Raw genomic sequence first — 24918 nt, forward strand, 5'->3', positions numbered from 1 at the left:
GGTTACGTGGGGACAGGATCAACGAAGAAGCAGAGCAAGAAGCACGCAGGCTGACTGAAAACCCTCTGCTCAACTCAGGAAACAGCACCACTTGCTCCAGAGGTATGTGAGTTGATGTTCTGTGGCTCTGCTGGTTTTCATCCATGATCCCGTTCAAAGAACACAGTTTTCACTAGCAAAGTCTTTAACCTCACAAGCAATATAAATGTTTTTTCTCATCTATTTACTTAATTTTTATGTGTGCTTTAGTATTCAATTTTTTTCCTAAAAGAAGAATGCTAGAAATAATGTGAAGGAAGTACCTAGCAATAAAGGCTGCTGAGATGTGAGATTTTTTTTGAGCAGTCTTTTTTGTTTTTTAAACAACCAATTAAATCTGGTAGAGTCTCCAGATGTGCAGCACTAGATGATAACAAATCCTAATTTCAGAGATTTGCCTTAGCCATGATTTACAGTCTTTGCTCACTTGTGTAGCCTCTACATTGCAATAATAGCTCTGAAATTTATTATGCACTCACTGCTGATGCTAAGCCTTTCTCAGGCTAAGATGAGCTTGTGTGTCTGGCAAAAATCTCTCTGAATTGCTTTTTATTAGTATCACTTTCAGGCAAGGTCTGTCTGTGTGTCACACAGCTCTGATCAGTGCTTATTAGTAATACTTGTTGGACAGTCACATTACAGATTAGACTACATTTGGTTAAAAAAGCCCCAAAACCAACAAAAAAATACCCAAAGAAAACGTCACTACCTTCTTTCAGTGTTTTTCATTTGGGTGTGTTTCTATTGCATATAAGCCATATTTGAGGAGGAATGACCACAGACTCTGGGAGAAGCTTTGCCTGTTGACAAAGATGAAACTCATTGCCCTCTAATGTGAAACATCTAAAATTTAGGCAGCTAGTCGGGGCTGAAGAGAAGGCTCCAGCAAACAGCAAAGAGAGGGCTGTCTCTGTGGCTAGGTGTTCAGACAGCCAGAAAAAGCTGTCCTACAGGAGGACCTCTTCTGTCCTTACAAGGGAGCACCTCAATAGCTTAAGACTGCCAGTCATAAAATGGCATGGGAGCAGGGACAGGTAACCAGGATGAGAGCAGAATTGTGACCTTCCACTGGAGCAGCTCAGAACACAATAAATGCAAGACAACCAACCCCTCCATGAAAGGCGGACGTGACTTCCCACTTATTTGTGTGTTGATGCCATATCCTTAGGCAGTCTGACCACCTCAAGACTCAGTGGTACAATACAAGTGTTACCAAGGCAGTTTGCTCCTACTGCCTTGCCCCAAAAGCACTGTAGAAATTTAGGCAAAGCCATGGCCAATACCTGTGGGAGTGAGCCCAAACCTCAGACTTGCCTTGCTGTGAGTCTACTACGAAGAGCAGAACACCACGCTCTGGTCATGTGGAGCAATTTTTTTTGTTCTCATTTTTGCATGCTTCTACACCATCTACAAACACAGACAAAAGTGCTGCTTTGCCTCTCAGGATGTTTGTCAGGCCCATAGCTGGGTGACTTTGGTTTCTGTGACAAGGAGTTTACTCATGGCAATACTCCTAATAACATCCTCATGACTATATTTGTCAATTAGTGCTTGTCCTTGAGAATAAGGCTTTCACTGAGAATGTGATCGTAAAGGAAGGGATGTACTTTTATTTGTGATGGGAGTGTATGTCAGCAGCAAGTTATGTACCTTCAGTAGTTACTAAATGATGTTTCACACACTCATGCATGGCACTATTAAGATGACAGATTACATAATATGCGTATTCTTGTCTTACCTGGACTGTAGACCCAGAGGGTGAATATTGTGTCTTTGGCATTAATCCGCTGGTATGCTTTTCCATCTGGTGAGAACTGCACTTCAAATGTCTTTATACATCTAGAAAAGAAAAACAGACTACTCAGTAAATATAACTGATAATGCAGTGAGCAATCAAATCCTAATCTCAGGGCCATTTCAACAAAGAAGGCAAAAAATAGGAAATAATCAGTTGACTCATTCCTACCAAATGTGGGAAGACATGAATTGTCAGTATCAGGAAGAATCATGGCTCCAGTAGCCCACAGAATAATACCCAGACTGACTTGCTGTATTGGGTTCCTGCAGCATCACAAACCGTTAAGCATCTTTTACTCTCAAACCAGGGTTATCAAGGCTGAAGAGTCTAGGGAGACTGGCTTGAAAAGGACCTAAATCAGTGCTTCCTGAGGGAGTCTGGATATACACTGGATAGTGTTGGGTGGATAGTGGTGGCTGTTGGTCTCTTCTCCCAAGTAACTAACGACAGGATGAGAGGAAATGCCCTCAAGTTGTGTCAGGGGAAGTTTAGGTCAGATATTAGGAAAAATTTCCTTACTGAAAGTGATGTCAAGCATTGGAAGAGGCTGCCCAGGGAAGTGCTGGAGTCATCATCCCTGGAGGTGTTAAAAAAATGTGTAGACATGGCACTTTAGGACATGGTTTAGTAGGCACGGTGGTGTTGGGTTGACGGTTGGACTTGATGATCTTAGAGGTCTTTTCCAACCTTAATGATTCTATGATAGCCTCTGACAGTTGACCTACAGAGGGTTCCAGTCTAGTACAGCTTGCTAGAGCAAGGAAATGGAGTTTTCTTCTTCCAGCTCACATCTCTTAGAGGAATGTGCAAGATCCCACCTAGGCACCTGCTGCTAATACAACTTTTATCATGGATCTTCCTGTCTGCTATGCTGAAGGCAAGGCCCTCAAAAATGGCATTGGATGTTGGTGAGCAGATTCCCTTGCTCAGACCCCAAATTAGTCAGGGTTGCTCTCCAGAGTTATTGCGTGTAGGTCCTATAATTCATTTTGTCAGACAAATGCACTGTTGTATTTCTCAAGGAGCAACTAGTCATAAATTTGTGAACTCATTTCCCCCTGTAGGACTGGTGGCAATTCAGGAAGTAATGTGCCAGCAACTCAGTTAAACTCATTTTATTTTAAAAGCTACTTACTTTGAATTTACACAGTCATCATCCCACAACACAATGACCTGCCCCTTTGTGAGAGGTATCAAACGAACACCGGTCACCTGTCCAAAGACACATGCCCATGTAAGAAAACTGTACAAACCAAACAGACAGATCAGATTTCTGTGTTCAGCCTTCCTTACTAGCCAATTGATTTGATTCTTTCCATTGAGACCAAGGGAAAAACCAAAATTCCTGGCTCTGTGGCTTTGTGGCCTATGTCTCCAACTTGTCAACCTTGCAGGGGACCTTCAGAGGCTCTTGTCACCACTATGAACATGGGTAGGACTGAATGAGCAGATACAGGTGGCTAAACTACAACAGTCATGATTCCATTTTAATTTTAGCTATCAATTATTAACTGGAGAGCTGTTGCCAAGCCTGGTAGAACATGATGTGATTTAAAAAAAGCTACTGCACAATCCAGTACTGCATTATTATTTTCCCACCATAGATAAACTTGCATTTATCTCAGTGATGGCTCCTGTCACTCGCTGTGGAATACTTCATCATGATTTTTGCCTTGGAGAGCCTTCTCGTCAAAGCAGAGAATAATTATTTATTTACTAAGTCTTCACAAATAATAAGCCCAATGCTAGTCCTGCTCTTCTTAGTGAGACTTAAAACAGGAACCAGTTTCTAGTTTGGTGAGTCTGACAGTAGAATACAATACATACTTGATCAGGAACAGATCTGGGTCTTGCACAGATGTGGATAAGAAAGACTGAAGGAACAGGAAAGTCTTGCTTCAGTGTCAGGATGCCACCTTCAGGAAACGGGAACGGGCCTGTGGCTACTGGGTCCTGTGGAGCCAAGAAGTGTTGTGAATAATTTTTCATCAGAGCACCTAAAGGCCAACTGTTACCTCAGTGTAAAGTGACTGTGTATTTACATTGGGACGGTAAATTTCCCATAGAGTTGGTGCTGATATGTGGCTTACAGCCATCAAAGTGCATTCAGAACTGGTAAGGATGAAGAGAAACTGCAGGCCTCCCTGTAAGCCCCTGAGCGATGACAAGTGTCTTCTGAACTTGCACTGGGTAGTTTCCACCTCGGGAAGGAGGTTGTTTTCTGTTATTGAGCGGGGTTCATTTCAACTCTCTAATGCAGCAATTTGGCCCTTCTGTAATACACACAGGGCCATGTGGCTTATTTACGGACACAGAACAGAAAGGGTCTCAAAGTTCACTGAGGTTTCAAAGAGAAGGTGGAACTTATTCTGGAGCAACTCTGTCTGCTTAGTTACGGGTAGGCCGGTAGCAAAGAAGATGGTCATCAACTTTTAGTCTCTTGTATAACATAATCACAAAGGTATCAGTTGCATATCAACTACAAATACCTGCGTGACTCCAAGTGTGTTTCCATATGTATATGAGATGCGCATGACTGCGGCCTAAGGCAATTTTTACTACCTGAACTGATTTCTTGTCTCTTTAGCTGTAGTTAACCAATTCACAAGCACTTTACCCACACAACACTTCAAGCAAACACATGGTCATACCTCAGCATCCCTTATTTGCTGGAACTGTTCTGGGGAAGGAAAGTCTGGACTTCCTAGCTGCTTCCACTTCAGGTAGGGATTGGTTTGACTGTTATCCAGGTAGTATGTCACATACACCATGTCTTTAGGAACACAAATGAAAGAGAGTAAACTCTTTACCTGGATTTAAAGATTAACAAGAATAGATTTAGTAGAAGGTGTTTAAGTCTACCTTCTCAAAAGCAATTTCAGAACTTTGGGGCCTGGTTTCCACTGGAAAGACACAACACTAGCACACTTACAAGGCTCTACGATTTATATTTGCCAAGTTCAAATCTCAAGCTATTACTTCCATAACCAGTATTGAAACCCTCTTATTTTTTGCACAGGCGCTGCACACATTTGTCGAACAACTGCATCAACTGTGCAATCATGTGGTCACGTTGGCTGTCTTGGAGCCATCCCAGTAAGGAAATTGTTGACTGGCAATATCCAGCCAAGGACACTGAGATGAATAGCTTTCCAAAAAGGTAGCACTTACAGCTGTCATTAAACACAGGGTCAAAGTGTAGGCATTAGGAAAGCACCCCTCCTAGAAGAGCACCATCGTATCTCAGAAAACCGTATCTATGTGCCCCAAAAATGAGAAAGATAGCAAATGAAACTTACTGTTGCAACAAAAGCCAACTCAGCAGATATGTTTCAGCAGATGTTTTATCTTAAAGATCAATTATGTGAGCTGCCTACAGGATGTTTGTTTACCTCTAAGTTTGGGGAAGTGGATGGCGTTCACTGTGACAGTGCTGATGTTAGATGAAGTCCTGTTATCCTCACTTGAATACATCAGTAGAGTAGCTTGCCAACTGTCTGAGGGTTGCATCTCACTTGGGGTGTGCACAGATGCCAGAACACCAACTGTGCTGTTTTGAGTGCTTTTGCCTTCACTGCTGTTCACTTCTGCAGAAATCTGCTTTTCTCCTTTAAAAAATGTAAAAACTCTGTAAACATCGTTGCTAGTCATCCCTGCATCAGATTCTGATACAGGAAGGGTCAAACTATAAGTTGAGCTATGTTCTGACTTAGTTCACCAAGGTATAGCATTCAGTCAGGCTTATTTTACGACAGCAGAGCATGCACATACTACAGCAGTTCTTATGCTTAGCAGTTCAGCTAGCAACATCTAAGCTTGTAACAGTGAATTAGGATCTTGCTTTAGTATGCTGCATGGGTCTTCCAGCTATGGGGATCTCTTAAAGACATTTGCAGTCTGATGTGATGGCATAAGAGGGAAGCATCAGTGAAAGAAAAAGGGGTGGCTGGCATACAGATGGTATAAACAAAGCAGTAAATTAAATCAAATGCATAACAGACTGTCGGGAACAACCAAGCTATTAATTCCTCAGAGGAGATAAAGTTTCATTTTTTTAACATAGCTGGTAAACAAAGGGTAGGAGAAGTCCTGCTTTTATCAGTGGCCAGATGGCTGGAATAATCTCTCTTAGGCAGGAAACTTCTAGGTAGAAGAGGTTATTGATGTGCTGTTTAATTAGTGGTTACTGTACCTAGCAGTGACAGCAAGCCCATGACAGTCAGCACTGGTTTCCGCACCATTTGGACATGAGGTGGCTTTGTATTGTTCATTTGAAAACGTGCTGTCAGAGTCCGCTGTGTGAAGTAATGGGGGTAGTAGCTCAAGAACGCATTGTCGTTACTCAGCAGTGTGTAGTTAATGGTGTTGTTGGCTTTGGAAATGAGCAGATTTTGATGCTGGACGATTACCTGCAAAGTCATAGAGAAGACGGAACTTCACCCTGGAGAAAATCCAACATATATCACAGGATGTCTGTGTATTTTTAAATCTTTAAAGCATATTGAAAAGAGATGCCACTCTGCCATTTAGAAAAGTTTGAAGAACTAGAATGTGCCTCACAACTCTTGGAGAAACTATTATTTAGGTAATACATTAATCCCTGGAAAATCTGAAGTATCCACATAGCTTTTCCAGTAAAAAGTCTCTGAAATAACTATTACTAGTACTCTGTATAAATTATTAATATATTTCCTTGGCTACTGCACTACAAATGATGTTCCTCTGTCTTGAATATTAAATCAGTAATACGGATTTACCATCTGAATCAAATCTAAACGGTTCTCCAATTTTGGAGTTACTTCATATCCACTACACGAGTGTCTGGGAGCCAGTCCTGGATTCTGTTCCTCAGTGAGTCATTTTACCCACTTGGTGCTAACATGGAATTAGCTTTCCCAGTATTTCACTGGTCGCTGTGCTGCTTTCATGCAAAACGTCAGAGCTCCCAAGCTCTCTGTCTACCAGATTGTGCCTAAATATCAGAATCAAACAGACCTTTAGAAGGTTGACAACTGAAAAGGTCTCATAATTGTGTCCCTCAAGGAACACAGGGCTCCAGCTACTATCCACCCAAGTGTTAACTTTCATTGGATGTGTCTTTTTTTCTCCTTTCATATCACCACGTCCTTACAAACACTGTTGTTTGCTCTCACAAACTCCCTGCAATGCAGTTAGTGGCTTGTTGCTTTGGAAAAGACTGCTTCTGTATGCAGCCTAAAGGAGGTGGGAGCCTTTGTCTCCACAGGAGCAGCTGGTAAGATGTGTCTTGTTTTCTGATGACATACATGCTCCCAGGTTTGGGAATTACTATTTTGCACAGGAGTGCCTGGAGTCTGGATGCTGTGTAAAGTAGTGGCTCACAAAGCAACAGGCCCGCAGCAGGAACTATTGCTATGCAGGGGAAAAAGCTGAGCTTGCTCTGGGCCCTGGCTACAATTCCTGCAGGAGCAGGAATGCTGAGCATTCTCTTTTCTTTCTGCCTTTCTGATCAACAGCAGTAACTACTAGCAGTAATTAATAAGACCACATGTACACTTATTACCCAAAACCACAGCATGGGCTTGTGCTGAGAGTTCAAGGGACTTCTTAATTATACCTGATGTCTCTTGATGAGATAAGCTTATGAAGGAGCTGGGAAACAACATCTCACAGAAGTGAGGTGTTAGCTTGCAGTAGTGAGATGACAGGAGTGGCATTATTACATGGATCTAACTGGGGGACTGTATACAATATCTGACACATTCTTCAACACACGGAAGACTAGTTCTTTGGTTTTTTAAAAGAGAAGATGAAGAAAACTAATATAAACTAAATAAAGCTACCAAAACCAGACTATTCAGGGAAACCCCAGCGGTATCAATAGGGAACTCTCCTTTTGTTGGATCTACTATTCTGAGTAGCTGCTTAAAAACTGACTGTAAGTCTACTTCTGCAACTGCATTAATGCGTCAGAAGACCATTCTGTGACAAGAGAGTCAAGGAACTGAGTTACCTTTACAACCATAGCTGCATAGGTCACATCAGCTCGCCACAGTTGTGGAGTGGACCATCCAACCACTGGATCTGCTTCATCGTTGTATATAGCAACAGAAGCAAAATTTGGAAACAGCTTCTGAATTTGTTCAACTACTTCTACTTCCTGTTGCAAGATGTAGAGAGAACTCCCACCTCCCTGCAAAAATATTTCATATCTGCTTAGTGAAAGTGAGTAAACAGTAGTAAATGCACAGACATAACATACAGACATAAACATATTCTGAAAACATGTTCCTGGAGTCCTGAGGAGCTGTGGGCCAGACAGTATTAGCATTTTTACCTAGTCTGTTACAGCATGTGCTGTTTGCATGAGCTCCTCCTAGAATATAAAATTGAAAAGAGATAGACAAGTTGTTTCCCCCTGGGAATTAGACAATGGCAAATTTGCTTTAAGCTGAAGTCTTGCAGCTGAACATCTTCATTAGAACAGGTAGCCATGCTTCCTACTATAGGCTGGACATTCATCTGGAAATCAACTTCATAAACCAGAATAAAATGTAACTTGGATTCAACTGATTTAAAAAATAGCTTTAAGCTGAACTGGACTGACCTTCTTATGGAGAGAGATGTAGTCCAGCCTCACACCAGTCTCCCCTGTGAAGAAGTTGGTTCCATTGTAGCAATGACACAGAAGACTCCAGCACATGGGTGACTTGGGTAAGGGGTGGAAGGAATCCCCAGGCCCTCCAAATTTTAGCAGGGGACTGGCTGCTCTTAATCCTTCCGAGCAAGCATCATAATAGTTGAGAAACCCTGAAGTCCAAGTAGATGTATTTATCAAAGATGATCACTCAAAATAGAATCTTGATCTAAAACTACCAGGAGATGTTATAATTCTATTACTGCGTTTACTGGGGCTACTCCTTCCTATGCTCTGACAACACAAGAAGACATCAAAACCTCAGATGCATTCACAAGGTCCTTCCAAAGGTCTTGTGAGGACAGGTTCCCAAAGCATGCATCTGTCAATAAACAGTTTTCCTATTACTCCATACTTCACTGCCTTATCCCCAGTAACCTTACTTTATATTCAAATAATGAGCTGTATCTTCTTAGTGTAACTCCTGTTCTGTTTTCGCTGTTCCACTATCCCTATATTTATACTGATGTTCAAGCAGGGAATGAAGTGTAGTCAGAAACCATGACCTTAGCAAAACAGACTAAGTATGCCTTTCACATTTCTTATGTATCCTATCTACCTTATTTCTTTGCCAGCATGTCTCCTTTCTCATTGTTCGCTCTCCACCCACACCGCACACTTGTCTCACTTTACTACGCTAGTAAGTGCTCCAAAACATGCTTACCTTTCACTGTCATAGACACATTGTCAAAGTCGTGGTGGTCTGGTTCATTCCACGTTTCAAAATTCCATTTAGCAACATGCTCCAATCCATACCTATCTGTAGGAGAGGCCTCATTTATCAGTGAGCTGCCTATTCAGATGATGCTATCAATTAGCCACTGATCCAGATAATCCTATGAATTAGGACTGCAGGTAAGGTTCAGTACCCAGAGCTACAACAGGGTATAAATATTACCTATGTTTAATTTTGAGGGAAATGTGATTTTGGTAGTTTCAAAACAATCTCTCATTTTCGATTAAATGCAGCAATACTTGAAAAAGACGAAAGGTGAGAAGGAGGTGATGTGAATTACAGCTTCGTAGTTAGGGCACTCAACATAGCCTTTATTTAGGCTGAGGCTTCTGTCTCATTAGAGATATCTGAAGCTAGCATGTCGGAAGTATTCAGGTTATCACGTCCTACTGCAAGCTGGTGGTTTACAACCACAGTAACATAACAAAGTTAAAAGCCAGTCCTCAGAGGCAGGCCAGATATGCTACCCAGAACACACTGCTCATTCAGGATACTGGTCGTGGATCAGCAAAAGAAGGGGCTATTATCCCATTGTCTGTTCTGGCATGGGTTTTTTCTTGTTCTGTGCTGAAATCCAGGGTCTTAAAATTGATCACAATACATAGAATTTTTTGAGGTAGTTAGAAAGGATTACAACAGAATAAATAACTGGCCTTTTTTCTTCCTTTTTTTTTCTGTTGGAACTTACCTATGTATCTGCTGGCCAGAAGTGTAATTAAGTTTCTCCATATTACTACCTGTTCTTTATCTTCAAAATCTAAAAAATATCCTGATGGATTCCCCATCAATTCAAATCCTATAAAAGACACAAAAGATTGGTCTCCTTTTTTTTGTGAACGCTATCTCCTTTTGCTTAATGAAAGGGTTATTGCATTATCTGAAACAAACATGTTAATGAAGAAGCATCATTAAATGGACTTTCTTTCCTGTTTCTATATGTCCCACCAGGAATATTTCAGATTTGAAGTTGCTCAGACTTGTTACTTGTCAATGACTACAGTAATCAATACTAAAACTTACCATCATAAATTCAGGGCTCAGAGGGAACTTGTAAACAGTGGATGTTTGCAGAAATTCAAGGGAACCTATACATTATCTGCTTCTCTGGCCCTTTTAGGTACATGTTAATGGGTACAAAGCTTTCTCCTCTTCAAGAGATTTCATTTCCCAATTCATACATCTCACACTGGTGTTGAAAGCACTGTAAAACCATTTGTGTTGTCTTAAGCGCTCCAATAGTGTTTCACTCAAACGGTTTCATGGACATGAAACATGAAACAGCTCACATTTGCATGGACATGAGCTGAAGGCAAGTAAGAAAAGAATGAATTTTTATCAAAATCAGCTTTGGCAAAGCGCTCTAAGAATTTTCTGATGATAGCACAATAAGTGCAAACAGATGTAGCAAGTTGTGGAGGTAAGGAGCTGCCCTTACCTGGAATTAGCTTATATTCCCACAGCCGATCCATAAGGTTATCCAAGGCAGTGAAATTGTAGTGAAGCTTCCCATTCATCACTCTGAAGAATACAGGTAGGAAAAAGTATAAATGTAAATATTATATCAAAGGTGGCACTTGTTTGCAGATAGTGGGTCAGATGGATGCCTTCCTTTGGCTCTCAAAATTTACATGTAACTACGGTTCTTGGAATTGTACACAAACTTCCTTCCTCTAAAGTAACACGTGTTCACCATAAGCAAGTCATGTTTATGTCCAATCCACGCCCTTTTCCTGTTCCATCAGCACAAACAGAAGCAATATAATGAACTTGCTTGCTGGATTTTGAGTTTTTAACAGAATATTAATATTTCTAGCTCTTTGCTGGAGTGAAATTTACCTAGACTTTTTTTGGCTAAGCTGTTTTTTCAGTTTCCATTTGATTACCTATTGCTAGGCCAGCTCGTGTCCATCTTGTCTCATATACAGGCTTTCTTATGTTGTCTTCATTTGCAATATATAATACAGCTTTCTTAGAAGCACTTCTTATGGATTTAGGTCCTGCTGAGAAACAACTTTACAACTTCCAAAGAATGCTGAATTTATGCAGACAATGTCTGCAATTTTTACTTCATCGTTAGCATTTGCTTACTATTTCTCCTGCACTCCTAGGATCTCCGGCTGTAATCCTTTTACCCAGTTTTGAGCATGCGTTCAAAGACTTAGGAGTAAGCTCATGATGCATCCTTTTGTGTCAGTGAACCTTGCAGGAGCACAGGTAGTAAAATTTCGGCATGCACTTGAATGGGAACACGAGTTCTTTTACCCAGGGGATTAAAACTGGCATTTGTAATTTATCTATGATGCATTTGAAGATACGCTTCAAATTCCCGAAAGGCTTTTCTTACCCAGTATCCAGTGCAAACAAATATAATGTAATATGTGGGTCGGTGTATGACTTCCCATAAGTTCTGAATTTGTGGCCTGATTTAACTGAAATCTGACAGGCCGGGAGAAGTTTTGCCAGTATGAAGTGCCAAACAGGAATTAAAAATGAACTTCTGTTGACAACATTCTGGTAGCGTGACTTACTGCCATTTGGCCCCAGCCACAGCCTTGACCTGGTGCCCAAATTCTGACCTCATTATGCCCTGAGCAAAAGGCTTTGTAAGCACCCTTGAGATAAGTCCAGCCCCAGTCATGTAGGAGACCTGATCACGGTCCTGGCAGTGCCTCTCAAAGCTGATTTCTCCAGCCTTGCCAGAGCACTACACCTAATTTCTCTGGTACAGTGCAGCCTGACCTCTGCCTCTGCTGTGCTGCCTACTCTTTCCTAGGCACCTTGCTTCTGCTTGGGTGGAAAGTTGTACAAGTGAACTGCAGATGCAACATCCTAGGTATGATGGAAGGGGGACAGACAATCACTTACAGTTCCTGTAACTGGTCACTGCTAGCAAGGCATGCTGGGCACACAGTATAAAAAGTGACAATGGAGCAGTCAGCAGATCTCTTAAATCAGTGCTGGGCTCTGTGCTGAGATTCACAACTTGTTTCTCTCTGTGCGTTCCCAAGCGTTCCTGAGCCTCTTACATTGAGGCTCTTCCTCTGTGCTTTCTTGCCAAGGGAAGGTTTCAGTGAGGAACCTGTAATAGCAATCCTGAAGCTCTCAAAGAATTCAGAAGGGCTGACAGAATTGCCTAGTGAATAAAGAAGTGAACTGTGCCACCTGAAGCGGACAAAGTGCCATCAATATCTCTGAGTATGATCTAGAAGAGGAAAACAGGACAGGCAAAACAAACACAACATAAGCCATACCACAGAATCATAGATGGTTTGGGTGGGAAGGAACCTTACAGATTGCTTTCTTATGTCTATTCTAAATCTACTCTCTTTCAGTTTAAAGCCATTACCCCTTGCCCTATAACTACATGCTCTTGTAAAAAGTCCCTCTCCAGCTTTCTTGTAGGCCTTCTTCAGATACTGGAAGGCTGCTATAAGGTCTCCTTGCAGCCTTCTCTTCTCCAGGCTGCACAGCCCCAACTCTCTCAGCCTTTCCTCATAGAAGAGGTGCTCCAGCCCTCTGATCATTTTTGTGGCCCTCCTCCGGACCCGCTCCAACAGGTCCAACAGTCTTCAGCCCTGTGCTGAGGGCTCCAGAGCTGGACGCAGAACTCCAGCTGGGGTCTCATCAGAGCAGAGTAGAGGGGCAGAATCACCTCCATGGACCTGCTGGCCACACTTCTCTTGATGCAGTCCAGGATACGGTTGGCCTTCTGGGCTGCAAGCGCACATTGCCGGATCATGTTGATCTTCTCATCAACTCCAATTCTTTTTCCTCAGGCCTGCTCTCAATAGCCACTGTATCAGCTCCACTTGTGATGTAACCAAATACTCAAACTTAGGCCTAGCATGGTCACAGTCTTTTACCAAAGACCTGAAGCTGGCTTTTCTCTTGTAAAGTATGTCCTACCACCATGACAGAAATTGTCATGTCTGCAGCCACTGACGGGCTTGCAGTTCCTGCCAGAATCAAATGGTGCAGTTGTGATAGAAGCAAATAGCTGACATATTTATTCACTTTAGTATCCATAAGAGAATGTCAGAAGTTACTGTTGAACTAAAGAATGGCCATTTGGGACTAGGGGTTTTTTTTTGGCTTAGATAGAGGTTAAAAAGAAAGTCGACAGTCCTATTCCAAAGTTCAAAGACAAGTATTTTGTTGCAAAAGGTAGCCCTGCTCCCTCAGATCCATTAACTATTTCCAGTTGTACCCTGTGTTCTATTGAAATATTTGCTTACATGCACACTTACAGTCAGTAAGCATAAGAATGATTAACTCTACTGTCTTGTAAAAACTTAATAACACCATTTAGATAATAGCAAAGGAACTAGTGTCTTCCCAACTCCAGTCTAAGGTCTGCACATTACTATGTGAAAACATACGGGTAAATAAGGCCTTCTATCTGATGCATGTACACTTAACATCCCCACACATCCACATTGTTCCTCCTGTATCAATTAAGTGAAATACTGAAAAGAGAATGCCATTGCTAGCCATGACAGAAGTGACAGTACACGAGATCCTGTGTTGCGTGTGTAGGTGTAGAGGCATTTCTTATGTCCTTTGACTGATCTGTCACTTTACGAAAAATCTTTTCTTGCTTGCAAATCGATTAGGCAATATGGTCCTATTAATAAAATGATTACTTGACCTGATCTTATCCTTACCCATACTACCTTTCTGATGTGAAATTGATGCTTTTTTTTTTATAACCTATACAGGATCACTAGAATTTGGGTTGCGAGATTGCATGGCATGCAGTGTCAGTAAGCCATGCTGACTGCCACACATAAGGCATAGCAGGAACCTCACAAGCTGGCATTATTTACAAACATCCTGCATGGGGAAGATTGGCTCAACTGTCAGGCTGTTACCAGGAGAGCTACAAATACAATTTTAGGACACTGAAGACCAGATCAAAACCGTTACAGGCATATGACAAGGTAAAACCCTGACCCATGATAAATTCACTTGACATTATCAAAGTTGTTCAAAACAGCTTTGTATATCTGACCTAGGACCCGCTGATGCAGCATTGTGTACGTATGATCTTACCCTTAGTAGCAAGCTCACCAGCTTTTACAGTCTCTACCTTTTTTTTGCCTGCTCCTCTTCTGATCTCTCTGCCCTTAAGTCATGTTTCTAGACACAACTGTTTTCATTTACAAACACATGGAAGGCTACGTACTTGTCATTTCATTTGAGTGCTTGCCTGACTGGGATTGTTCATTGTTTGCTGTTGTATGTTTCTGATGTGGAGCAGCGACCACTGTCCTGTCTGTGCCTGGCTTTCAAATGTTCCTCAGCTGGGTTTTTTCTGGGAAACTCACCAGGTAAGGCGTTCCTCATTTTCAGTCATAACAAGCAACTACTCTAAAACACATTTACTGGCATCCTGGTGGCATCAATGCCCTTATAAGCCCCAGACCTGAGGCTGATACACTCCAGGAGCTGCTGCCTGATGGTGAGGTGTCTTTCCAGTCTTTGTCACAGTCTCAGTTCCACACCCATTTGTACGTGCTGCCTCTTGAGAGCAACAACCGTGCTGTGAATGTGAAGAGCAGTGATGAGTACGGAGGGGAATCCGCTGGCTGTCACAAAATCTCGCTGCTCTCTTCCTTGGAAAGGCTTGCTTTGTGGGCCATCCTTTGCTGAATCAAAGGTTACAGGCCCATGTTACCAGCTTTCTGCTGCGTCCTTTTACTAGAGTAAGGTTTTTCCAGTACGGAGGGGAATTCTTTTCAGGTGCATATGCAGTTACTGGATAGCTTACCGAAGTGTTGTAAGATAATCACGTAGTGCTTCTTGTCCATGCCACTTTCAGCCTTCTCCCATTCACTAACTTCAACTCTTGGGAGGGCAGGGGTAAGCTAGCTTTGGCTGTCAACACCCTGCATCACAGCCAGATCTGTTCCAGTTAGCACAGCTGTGGATACTGCTCCTTAGCCTGCAGTTATAGCTTCCCCCCCTGTGCCCCAGCATCTGCTGCTTCTCTTCTGTCCTGGGTGGATCCTGTCCAGGGGTATAGGTGCATGCCCTGGAAAGTACACACACAGACATTGGACCAAATATCTTATCTACAGAGAAGAGAGAAAGAAAAACACAAGCAGGGAGTGTTTCCATTCCTGGCAATCTTCAGTCAAGTACTGAATCTCTGATAACACGTCAAACTAACTTTATCAAACTTTATTGTAACAAAATTTCCTGGGGTAGGAAGCCCTGTGGCCGACCCCCACCAGCAGGTCACAGCCTGTATAGGAACTCAAAGGTAACATGTGCAGTAGCCATCCACAGAGCTATTCGATTGAAGAGAGCTTTGTCTGGCCTAGGATTGATATGATTGGGAAGTATCTATATACTAGAGTAGTGCCTTTCTCATCCTGACATTCTGACTCAGCTGGTGTTGCCTGTCTTTGCATTCTGGTGGACACAGCCACCACGCACATTAGAAGCTAACATAACCTGGCTTGCTTTCGCCTACGTCTGAGAGCAGCCTCTCTTCTGGTGGACTGGCCATAGTGGCTGGCTAACACCACTCCCAAGGCAGCAGAGCCTGCCTACATCCTCACTGGGAGCTTCTGCTGGGAAAGACTGCTCACCTAGTGGCAAATGCAGCCAAGATATAGGGACATAAAACTGGCACAAGGTGTTGGCAGAGGAGAGGTGCAAATGACATCTTAACAGTAAACAAAATTTTTCAGCAGGGTATTGGCTGACCTCAGACTTGAAAGATGCACTCTATGAGGCAGCCACCTAAAAAAGACCCTGCTCCATGGGAGGTTCCCTGTGTCACAGTCTTAGAGATAATTGAAAGTGCAGTCTAAGGTACTACCCTACTATGGTGTCTGCTGAGATAACGATCATATTACACACCACTATGCATTTGATAGAGATGCTTAGCTGTGTGCCAGACCATCTTTGTCTGGCCTTGTAAGCCTGTTCCTGCAAACATACGTTCCCTTGGCCATGGTGCCAGAATGTGGTGCCAGAATGTGCCAAGGCTGTTCTGATGAGTGTAAATACTCATGATTAATACAATAATTAAATTCCCCCTCTCAAGAGTAAATCAAGAGTAAATAGTTGTCACAGTAGGTGACTACCATCAGAAGCATCCTTAGATACAGTGTCCCAAGGAATTTCTTACCACCTTTCTAGAGTCTGTGATGCCATTTTAGGGATCATAAAACTACAGAACAGACACAAGTGCCCACCTAACCTGGAGAGGACTTCAGTATCCAAAGCCAAGATCTTCACTGGAAAAATGCAGGAACAAATACCAATCAACTAACTATGCCATTTTAAACTCCTGATGCTACCAGCTTTTCCAGAAGGAACTATCTTCAGAAGTAACCATCCTATTTCTTTAGCCAGGACAGCATGCTATTGAAGAGACAATGAAGCATGTAAGCTGTGAGTGCAGTATCTTCTAGATGAAGGTCAAAGCTCTGGACAGAAAATGTCAGCAAGTTTATCTTTTCCAAGAGGGCAACTTGTTGTCCTCCAAGTGCCTCTTACAACACAAAAGGATCCTGCCTCCTTGTTTTCTACTTACTTTTGCAGCTATAAGGAAAGACATGAAACCAGTTTAAAGTTCAGGCTGTTACAAAGACCTTGTTTGCTCCAAAACCACTGATTGTCTGCATAAGTTTCTTGTTCTGCTGAGTACTCTAAAAACCTCCAGACCTTAAAAGCATGTCCTAAAGGACTGTGAGCACTATGGAAATGACACCTCAGAGTATATGAAGGACAGAACTGCCCTCATGAGCATTCACCTTTCCAGAGGCTGTCTCCTCAGCAGTTACTGCTGCGGGTTTCCTCAATGTCAACCAAAAAAACCCTACTAGATTTGTACTTGAGGTTTAAGCACAAGATTATTAATGAATAACTATGAAATCAGCACATTCCTGGATTATTATTAAACAACATTTCTCCCTTCTAAATTCGTGGAAGCTGACAACACAGTACTCATTCACACCAGAGCTGCTTCTACCATGTTCTCACTCCACTCGCTGTCGTTTCCTATGATCATTACATATATGGTAAATCATCTCCCTTCCATGAAATCCCCATATCCCAAAATAACCACATACACTTGATCTATTGCAGGCTCTTGAACACTGCTTCTTCCTTCTCAGCAGTCCCCAGGCAAAGCACAGGCTGTGCTTTTCACACATGCTTTGCAAACCAAAAACCTCATTCAGACCCTTTATCAAATCTGCAAGGCCAAAGACTACTGCACCCACGCTAAAGAACCGGCATATTTTATCACTTCCAGGTTTATTTATTAGCATTAATATTTGTCTGCATTTGCTTCTCAGTTACATCATTTGTGTAAGCAGGGACTGAAAATCTGCTTTCATTACAATTATGGCACAGCATCTGCACAGAGGCACAACACCAAAAACTTCAGTCCATGCTGGGGCCCATACTACACATAATTCACTCACCCTATAGTGTGAATGAGTCAGCCCAGCAATAATGGGAGGATGCCTTGAAAAGCCACACAGCCAGGCAGTATCCAGCCCTTGCTGATGTCACAGCTTGTCACAGTTAATCCATCCACACAACCAACCAGCATGATACATGCGCAAAAAGAAGGACGGGTATGAATCTTTGTGGCTTAGGAACAAAATGGCTTCAAAAATGCAAAATACAACATCTGTTATTTATTGGAAATCACTGCATCTTCTACAAGCTAGCCAGGAGGCTGTGCACTCAGCTGAATCTTTTTATTTTTTTAAATACATAAAAATAGAATTGACTTTGATTTATACAGCATCTTAATCAGCTTCTTTCTTCTTTGAAATCAGCATTACTTGACGTTTACCTTGCAAAGCAACTCACAAAATCCTTGTTGTGATCTGGCTAAAATGCACAAGCACAGAAGTGCAAGCAAACAATGAATGCTTTCAAGCTGATGCTAATTGCGGCCTATAATTTTCCATTTCTTACTCAGCCTGCTTTTGTGAGCACAGTCTCAGTCCTTCTTTCAGCAATGAGCGTGCTGTGTGTGAGGGGAAGAGAGAGAGTGGCAGACAAAGCATCAACAGCTTCCTGTGCCAAGGTGAGTTAGCTTGCTAGGAAAATATTGTTAAGACTGTTGTGTCTCTTCCTCCCTCCCTCCCCATTTCACCCCTTTCAAAACAAATCCAGAATGTAAAAGGGGAAACAGGCTACGAACGCATAGCAATTTAGGGAAAGGCATAAGGTATTTTAGTATCCGTCCTCTCCAGACACGCGAACATGTCCAATCAGATCATCTAGGCATGGATAATTTAGACTGCTGCAAGATCTTGTTGTGATCGTTTCTTGAGATCTGTTGTGTCTACGTTCATTTACAAAGGGAAGTAATCAAATAATAATAAGGTGAATCCAGTAGCAGGAAATGCTTTTTGACTGATTCTTCACTACAAATCTGACGGCTCGGTCAGTGACTGAAAGGTAGGCTCAGTTACTATATGTGAGCTGGGCTGCTAGATGACACCTTTCTGAATGTGTTTGATGTATGGAATTGATTTCCTCCTGTGTAACACATGGCTACAAGTAAAATGTTCATTGTGGTTTTATGCTGCCCTTGATGATGGAACTCCAAATAATGCCATACATAAGCAAAAGATTTGGAAAGAGGGGATAGGGAGACTAATCCATAATGAAGACTAAAGGGTGACTTTTCAGGTGCACAGGGAAGAGGAATGATGACCAAGTGCTAAAACTAGATTGTTTCAAGCACAGAACTCTTTTTGGCACTGCCTAGGAAAGCTGTCCCTGAACTTTTCTTTCCAAGCAGCAGAACTGTTCTCTGCATGCATCCAGCATTCTAATTCAAGCACCCAGCCTAATATTGCACCTTCAGTAACAAGTCCCTGTGTAACACATTTGACTTACTGGTTTCATTTCACAGTACTGTTATTGTCACTCCTTCATTTTCACATCTTTATTTTCTGTTTATGCTCCTTCTATTCTTTTGCCTGTTAGCTGTATGTGGAAATATAGTCCAAAAGTATGTGAATCCAACTGTAGCACAGGACATAGCAAACTTACTGTTGTGTTATACCACAAGGAGTTGGAATGACTGCCCTCCCTGCTGCCAAATAAGCAACAAGAACCACATTTGATGATGGTCTATTTACCCTGCTCTGTAGATCTTGCAAGCACTCAGGTTGCACATAGGTTCCACTCACATGCTGTAACCGGACCTGAAATTTTGCATTAATGCACGGCTTGCTACTTTTATCAGGTGTTTAACATCTTCCATATTATGGTTCTCAAAACTTGTTTCCACTTGGAGAGACCTGTACCAAGGAGCATGTAATGGGACAACGACCAAATAGTCTAAGGAAAGGTGTGAAGATCTGCAGCTAGATTTCTCAGCTGATGTACTTCTCTGATGTCTGAAGTACAGAAAGCACATGGTGTCGGATGAAGTGCAGCTGCTCCTGCATCTATTTGCATGCACATATACTTTCAGGTGTGTCTTTCTATACCAAACCTTGCCTGCCCACAGATAACCGTACACCTAACTTCTTTGCAAAACAAAGAAGAGGTCTTCACTAAATGATACCAAGTTCATTTCTTAATTTACTGGTGTTTAATAACATTTGATGGTGGAGAGGCACAATAAATATGTCATCCACTGTACTGCTCTTAATCTTGAAGAATTCTTGTGGTGAGTGTTTTCTGAATACTTCAGAACTGAGAAATGAGTATTATAACCCAATCTGGAAAGAGCAGCTCTTTAAATGGCATCCCAGTGTCTGCTCTTGGCTCTTGAATGTAATACATATCAAAACTTCTTACAATTAAGGTGGTAAAACTAACCTATTGCATTTATGGACAGTCTTCAATAAGATGCAAACGTACACATCTCTCCAAACTGAGAGCTGATAATTCTATTCTGAACCTGGTTTTGGCTTTACAATTTAGGCTAGTGACGCATTATTAAATACGGCAGTGATAGCTCTTCAACTCCATGGTCTTCCTGTTTTTGTATATCCCTTTTTCCTTCTTTCTTTCCCCAGAACAAACAACTTCCACTAATACAAAAAGCACCTCCCTTTTCAGTATAAAAGTGCATTATATTCTGTGCTTATGAAACATGAAAATTTACCTCACAATGCAGCAGGAAATTCTCTGTTTTCTTTGCACAAAAAAATGCATTTTAAATATCCAGTTAACATTGCACATGAATGCACACAATGAGTGAAGAAGCTTCAGTATTCCTGAGGGACTGCTGCAGTAAATTTGCCTCTAGGATTTACAAATATCAGTAGGAACGTTCATCCTAAACCAATCAATAAGCAGGCTTTTGTCCCACAGTTCTGGCTGTTTCGTGATGAAAAAACAGGCAGTTTTGCTTACGAGGCAGACAAGCTGAGACATTTTACACTCAATGCAGCTGAAGGTATGTAAAATCTTTCCAGACATAAGATTTATTAGCCAAGCTCCCTCCATGAGGTATATTAATAAAACTCCTTTTTATAAAGGACGCAACTCCATTAATAACCATGGACAGCTCAACACTGTATGTAAGGACAGTTCCACACACTGCCTAGAATCATAGAATCCTAGGTTGGAAAAGACCTCTGAGATCGTCAAGTCCAACCATCCACCCAACACCACCATGCCTACTAAATCATAACCCGAAGTGCCACATGTACAGGTTTTTTGAACACCTATCCTAATCCCACTTAATAACTAGAGTATTTTTTTGTTTAACTGAATGAAGTATTCAAAATCTCTGAAACTGTTAAAGCTCAGTCAAGACTGCACTTCTATTTGATCTCCACGCAGTGCAACTGGCTCTATTAAAACAGAACAGCAGGGATGAGTAACAAGACAGAGATTACTAGCCCCTGTAATGTAGTGATTCTAAGCTTATCTTCTACCTGTGATTACACTCTACAGGAAGAAGATTTTTTCCAGTGCTACTATTTGTTTATGTTATCTCCCTGTAAACACCATTAGAGTAATATCATTGGGCAGACCCAAACCACATCATGACAGAATCTCTAATCAACTCTTGTAGAAAGCTGTGCTCCTGAGGAACTGTGCTACTATGTGCTGATAAGAAACCTCTTGTGGAACTACTGCAGTTACTTTGTGCCTTTGGTAAGTGCTAATCAATTGGTTCTGTGTTTGTAGTGGGAAACAGAAGGAGGGTTGCATCGTAAAGGAAGGTCTTATTCAGTTTTGAATACATATATCTGCACCGAACTTTGCAAATCTCAGAGTTTTTCATGCAGCAGGGACTACAGAAGATTTAAAAAAAAAAAAAAAAAAAGCTAATCAATAACGTGTCTCTCCCCTTCAATATATACATCATTTTCAGCTGCACTGGACCCTTGCCATAGCTAGAGAAGGAATGTTAGGTGTAGCACATATGGGCTTTTAAAAGAGTGCATGCTTATTTTTAGTGCTCCCATATTTCCTATTACACAGCAATCAAACGTGTGTTTTTTAGGCACATCACCTGGTCACTATGGTATAAAGGTAAACTGCAGACTAATTGAGGCTTGAGGGCATTTTAAACAATGCAGACATTAGGCTTAAGTGTTTGATATAATTCACTGCATTTATGAACTTCAAATACACAGATGGAAGAACAAGACTATTATACTTGCACTATGCACTCAACTTCAGCAAGGCTTTCGACACGGTTTCCCATAACATCCTCCTAGGGAAGCTCAGGAAGTGTGGGCTGGATGAGTGGTCAGTGAGGTGGATTGAGAACTGGCTGAATGGCAGAACTCAGAGGGTTGTCAACAGCGGCGCTGAGTCCAGTTGGAGGCCTGTAACTAGTGGTGTCCCCCAGGGGTTAGTACTGGGCCCAGTCTTGTTCAACTTCTTCATCAACGACCTGGATGAAGAGTTAGAACGTACCCTCAGCAAGTTTGCTGATGACACAAAAATGGGAGAAATGTTAGGTAGATACACCAGAAGGCTGTGCTGCCATTCAGCATGACCTCAACAGGCTGGAAAGTTGGGCAGAGAGGAACCTGATGAGGTTCAGCAAGGGCAAGTGCAGGGTCCTGCACCTGGGGAGGAACAACCCCATGCACCAGTACAGGCTTGGGGTGGACCTGCTGGAGAGCAGCTCTGTGGAGAGGGACCTGGGTGTCCTGGTGGACGACAGGTTGACCATGAGCCAGCAGTGTGCCCTGACGGCCAAGAAAGCTAATGGGATCCTGGGATGCATCAAGAAGAGTGTGGCCAACAGGTCGAGGGAGGTTCTTCTTCCCCTCTACGCTGCCGTAGTGAGGCCCCGTCTGGAGTACTCCGTCCAGTTCTGGGCTCCCCACTTCAAGAAAGATGAGGAGCTACTGGAGAGAGTCCAGCAGAGGGCTACGAGGATGATCAGGGGACTGGAGCATCTCTCCTATGAGGAGAGGCTGAGGGAGCTGGGCTTGTACAGCCTGAAGAAGAGAAGGCTGCGAGGGGACCTTATAAATGCTTACAAATATCTCAGGGGTGGGTGTCAGGAGGATGGGGCCAAACTCTTTTCAGTGGTGCCCAGCAACAGGACAAGGGGCAATGGGCACAAACTGAGGCATAGGAAGTTCCGTCTGAACATGAGGAAGAACTTCTTCCCTCTGAGGGTGACGGAGACCTGGCACAGGCTGCCCAGGGAGGTTGTGGAGTCTCCTTCTCTGGAGATATTCAAGACCCGCCTGGACAAGGTCCTGTGCAGCCTGCTGTAGGTGACCCTGCTTCGGCAGGGGGGTTGGACTAGATGACCCACAGACGTCCCTTCCAACCCCGAACATTCTGTGATTCTGTGATTCTGTGATGCACTTTTGAAGATTTGATGCTATTTATTGTAGCCAAGTAAACACACCCTTTTAACCTTCCCTGCATGACTAATTTAGCATTATTTTTTAAGTATATAATTACATTACTAAATAAGAATTTTTTGCAGTAATGATGTGAATTGTTACAAAATCTCTGAAATCCGCAATTAAATGTCTCAACAAAGCCAAATATATTTTATCTCTTTATAGCATTTATTTCATAAATGCTGTCAGATAGAATTCGCTCTTACAGTTCTTAATCCAGTTAATATTAGGTATCTGTTAATAAGGATAAATAATAAATCACACAAAGGAATATAATCCGTAAATTCCCAATTACCAGTCAATGGTAAAATTTTTTTTAATTTAGTTTCTATTCTTAAAGATAGGTGCTTCGCTGTAGCATGTCTTTTGGTTATTTTGGCCAAATACCATTGTTTCTTAAATACACAATTGTGCAATTGACATGGAAAGGCAGTCCTTTTAGAACCTAGTCCTGCTTTGTTAGAGTCAGTGGAACTCAAGCAGGACACCAGGAGCTGCCCACTCAGACATTATTGTTGGACTGAAGCCTTGATGAATGGAGTGTGAACTAGCATCTCCATAACCAAAGCACCGATGAACCTTCTGCTATCAGTATTTTTGTATGTTAAGTAAAGATTGTTCATCATAAAATGCAGTTTCTTCAAAACTAGATTATTTTCACAAAATCCTAGGGATAGAATAAGCGACTGCTTCATTTTGTCACTTTTTCCCCCCAAATGGAATTGTCCTGTCCAGAGACATTTAGCCTCACTTAAATGGTGCTGTGCCTTAATAGTGTTCACATATTTCAAAATTATAATTTGAAATTTCTTTTAAAATTTCAGAAATTGTTATTTTTAGGCTAGCTTGAGGCAACACAAAAGTTCCAAACACTGGAAACATGTTGTAAAGGAGAACAGAGCAGGCAAGCTTACTTTGGTCCTGAAGCAGATGGCATGCACATTTGAAGAGGTCATCAGAGAGATGACTCTTACTCTTGGTTCTAAGAATTAGGTAGTAAAATCGATGATAGGACAAATTTGAGAGACTAAGTTTAAGTGACATTATCTTCCAGAAAGAGATACTGCAGGTCTGAAAAGAAACTGACAGAAGCAATAAAGCCACTCTCTGTTCTGTGATGCACAAGACCAAAGAGACACACTATCTTACTGCCACCAGTGTGCAAAACTCATTATGCAGATTAAGTGCACTACTGCTTCCCTTTTATTCTAAGAGCTACCTGCGGAATGGCAATGGGCCAGCAATGCTTGACAAAACTTTATACAGGAAAGAGACAAGAAAGAGGATTTTACTAAGACTTAAATGACCTTCTTTAGCTTTTGGGATTAGAACGTCACAATTACTGTCACCAAGTTTGAGCTCTTGGTAACAGCCAGTAGTTTTAAGAATCCATGGCTAGTTTAGCATCACAGAGGTGAGATGTGCTTCCCTTTCTGTTCCATCCTAATGTAGGCATTTTGACTTTTCATTTCCTTAATTTTCATGTTGTCTTTTTACTTTTAAAAAGCACAAAACAACTTTTTGCACTGGGATAAAAGACGATGTTGGAACCTGGCCCTCTGTACATGCTTGTGCACTGCAATCCCTTGCAAGCACTCCTGCTGGTAGGGAAGAAGGAAACATCTTTGTCTACCCAGCAACACAGCCTTTATCAGGCCCCACACCTCCCATCTCAGATTCTTGTTGCATGCGTGTTCGTGTTCTTCCTTGGCTGAGAAACATACACATCTCCTCATCCCTGAGGCTGTATGCCAACTGCATGCAGTTCCTGTGAGTCCTGGCCTTGTGTCCAATCTGTTAATTTGCACTGCTTAGCAACCATTAAACACCACCTGTCACC

At 42.1% G+C, this 24918-nt stretch overlaps 1 protein-coding gene across 4 annotated transcripts in view; it reads right to left on the reverse strand.

The window, feature by feature from the left end:
• IDUA (alpha-L-iduronidase) overlaps positions 1 to 24918 on the reverse strand; it is a 54976-nt gene that overhangs the window by 7874 nt on the left and 22184 nt on the right. For 2 of the 4 annotated variants that reach the window (XR_012761851.1, XM_075410552.1), the window contains exons 3-13: positions 10685 to 10767; positions 9938 to 10045; positions 9178 to 9273; positions 8424 to 8626; positions 7830 to 8009; positions 6030 to 6246; positions 5230 to 5445; positions 4489 to 4610; positions 3665 to 3790; positions 2973 to 3049; positions 1778 to 1878 (exon numbers count right to left, since the gene is read on the reverse strand). Coding sequence is in view for 3 of the 4 variants with exons in the window: in XM_075410552.1 (XP_075266667.1) it covers positions 1778 to 1878; positions 2973 to 3049; positions 3665 to 3790; positions 4489 to 4610; positions 5230 to 5445; positions 6030 to 6246; positions 7830 to 8009; positions 8424 to 8626; positions 9178 to 9273; positions 9938 to 10045; positions 10685 to 10767 (1529 nt within the window). In the remaining variant the exon portion in view is untranslated. Of the gene's footprint in view, positions 1 to 1777; positions 1879 to 2972; positions 3050 to 3664; positions 3791 to 4488; positions 4611 to 5229; positions 5446 to 6029; positions 6247 to 7829; positions 8010 to 8423; positions 8627 to 9177; positions 9274 to 9937; positions 10046 to 10684; positions 10768 to 14576; positions 14617 to 15019; positions 15205 to 24918 lie in introns of those variants that run through there. The other 2 variants (XM_075410553.1, XM_075410554.1) reach the window with 2 other exon arrangements.

Source organism: Opisthocomus hoazin, chromosome Z (assembly GCF_030867145.1).
Source record: "Opisthocomus hoazin isolate bOpiHoa1 chromosome Z, bOpiHoa1.hap1, whole genome shotgun sequence".
NCBI classification, from domain to species: Eukaryota; Metazoa; Chordata; class Aves; order Opisthocomiformes; family Opisthocomidae; genus Opisthocomus; species Opisthocomus hoazin.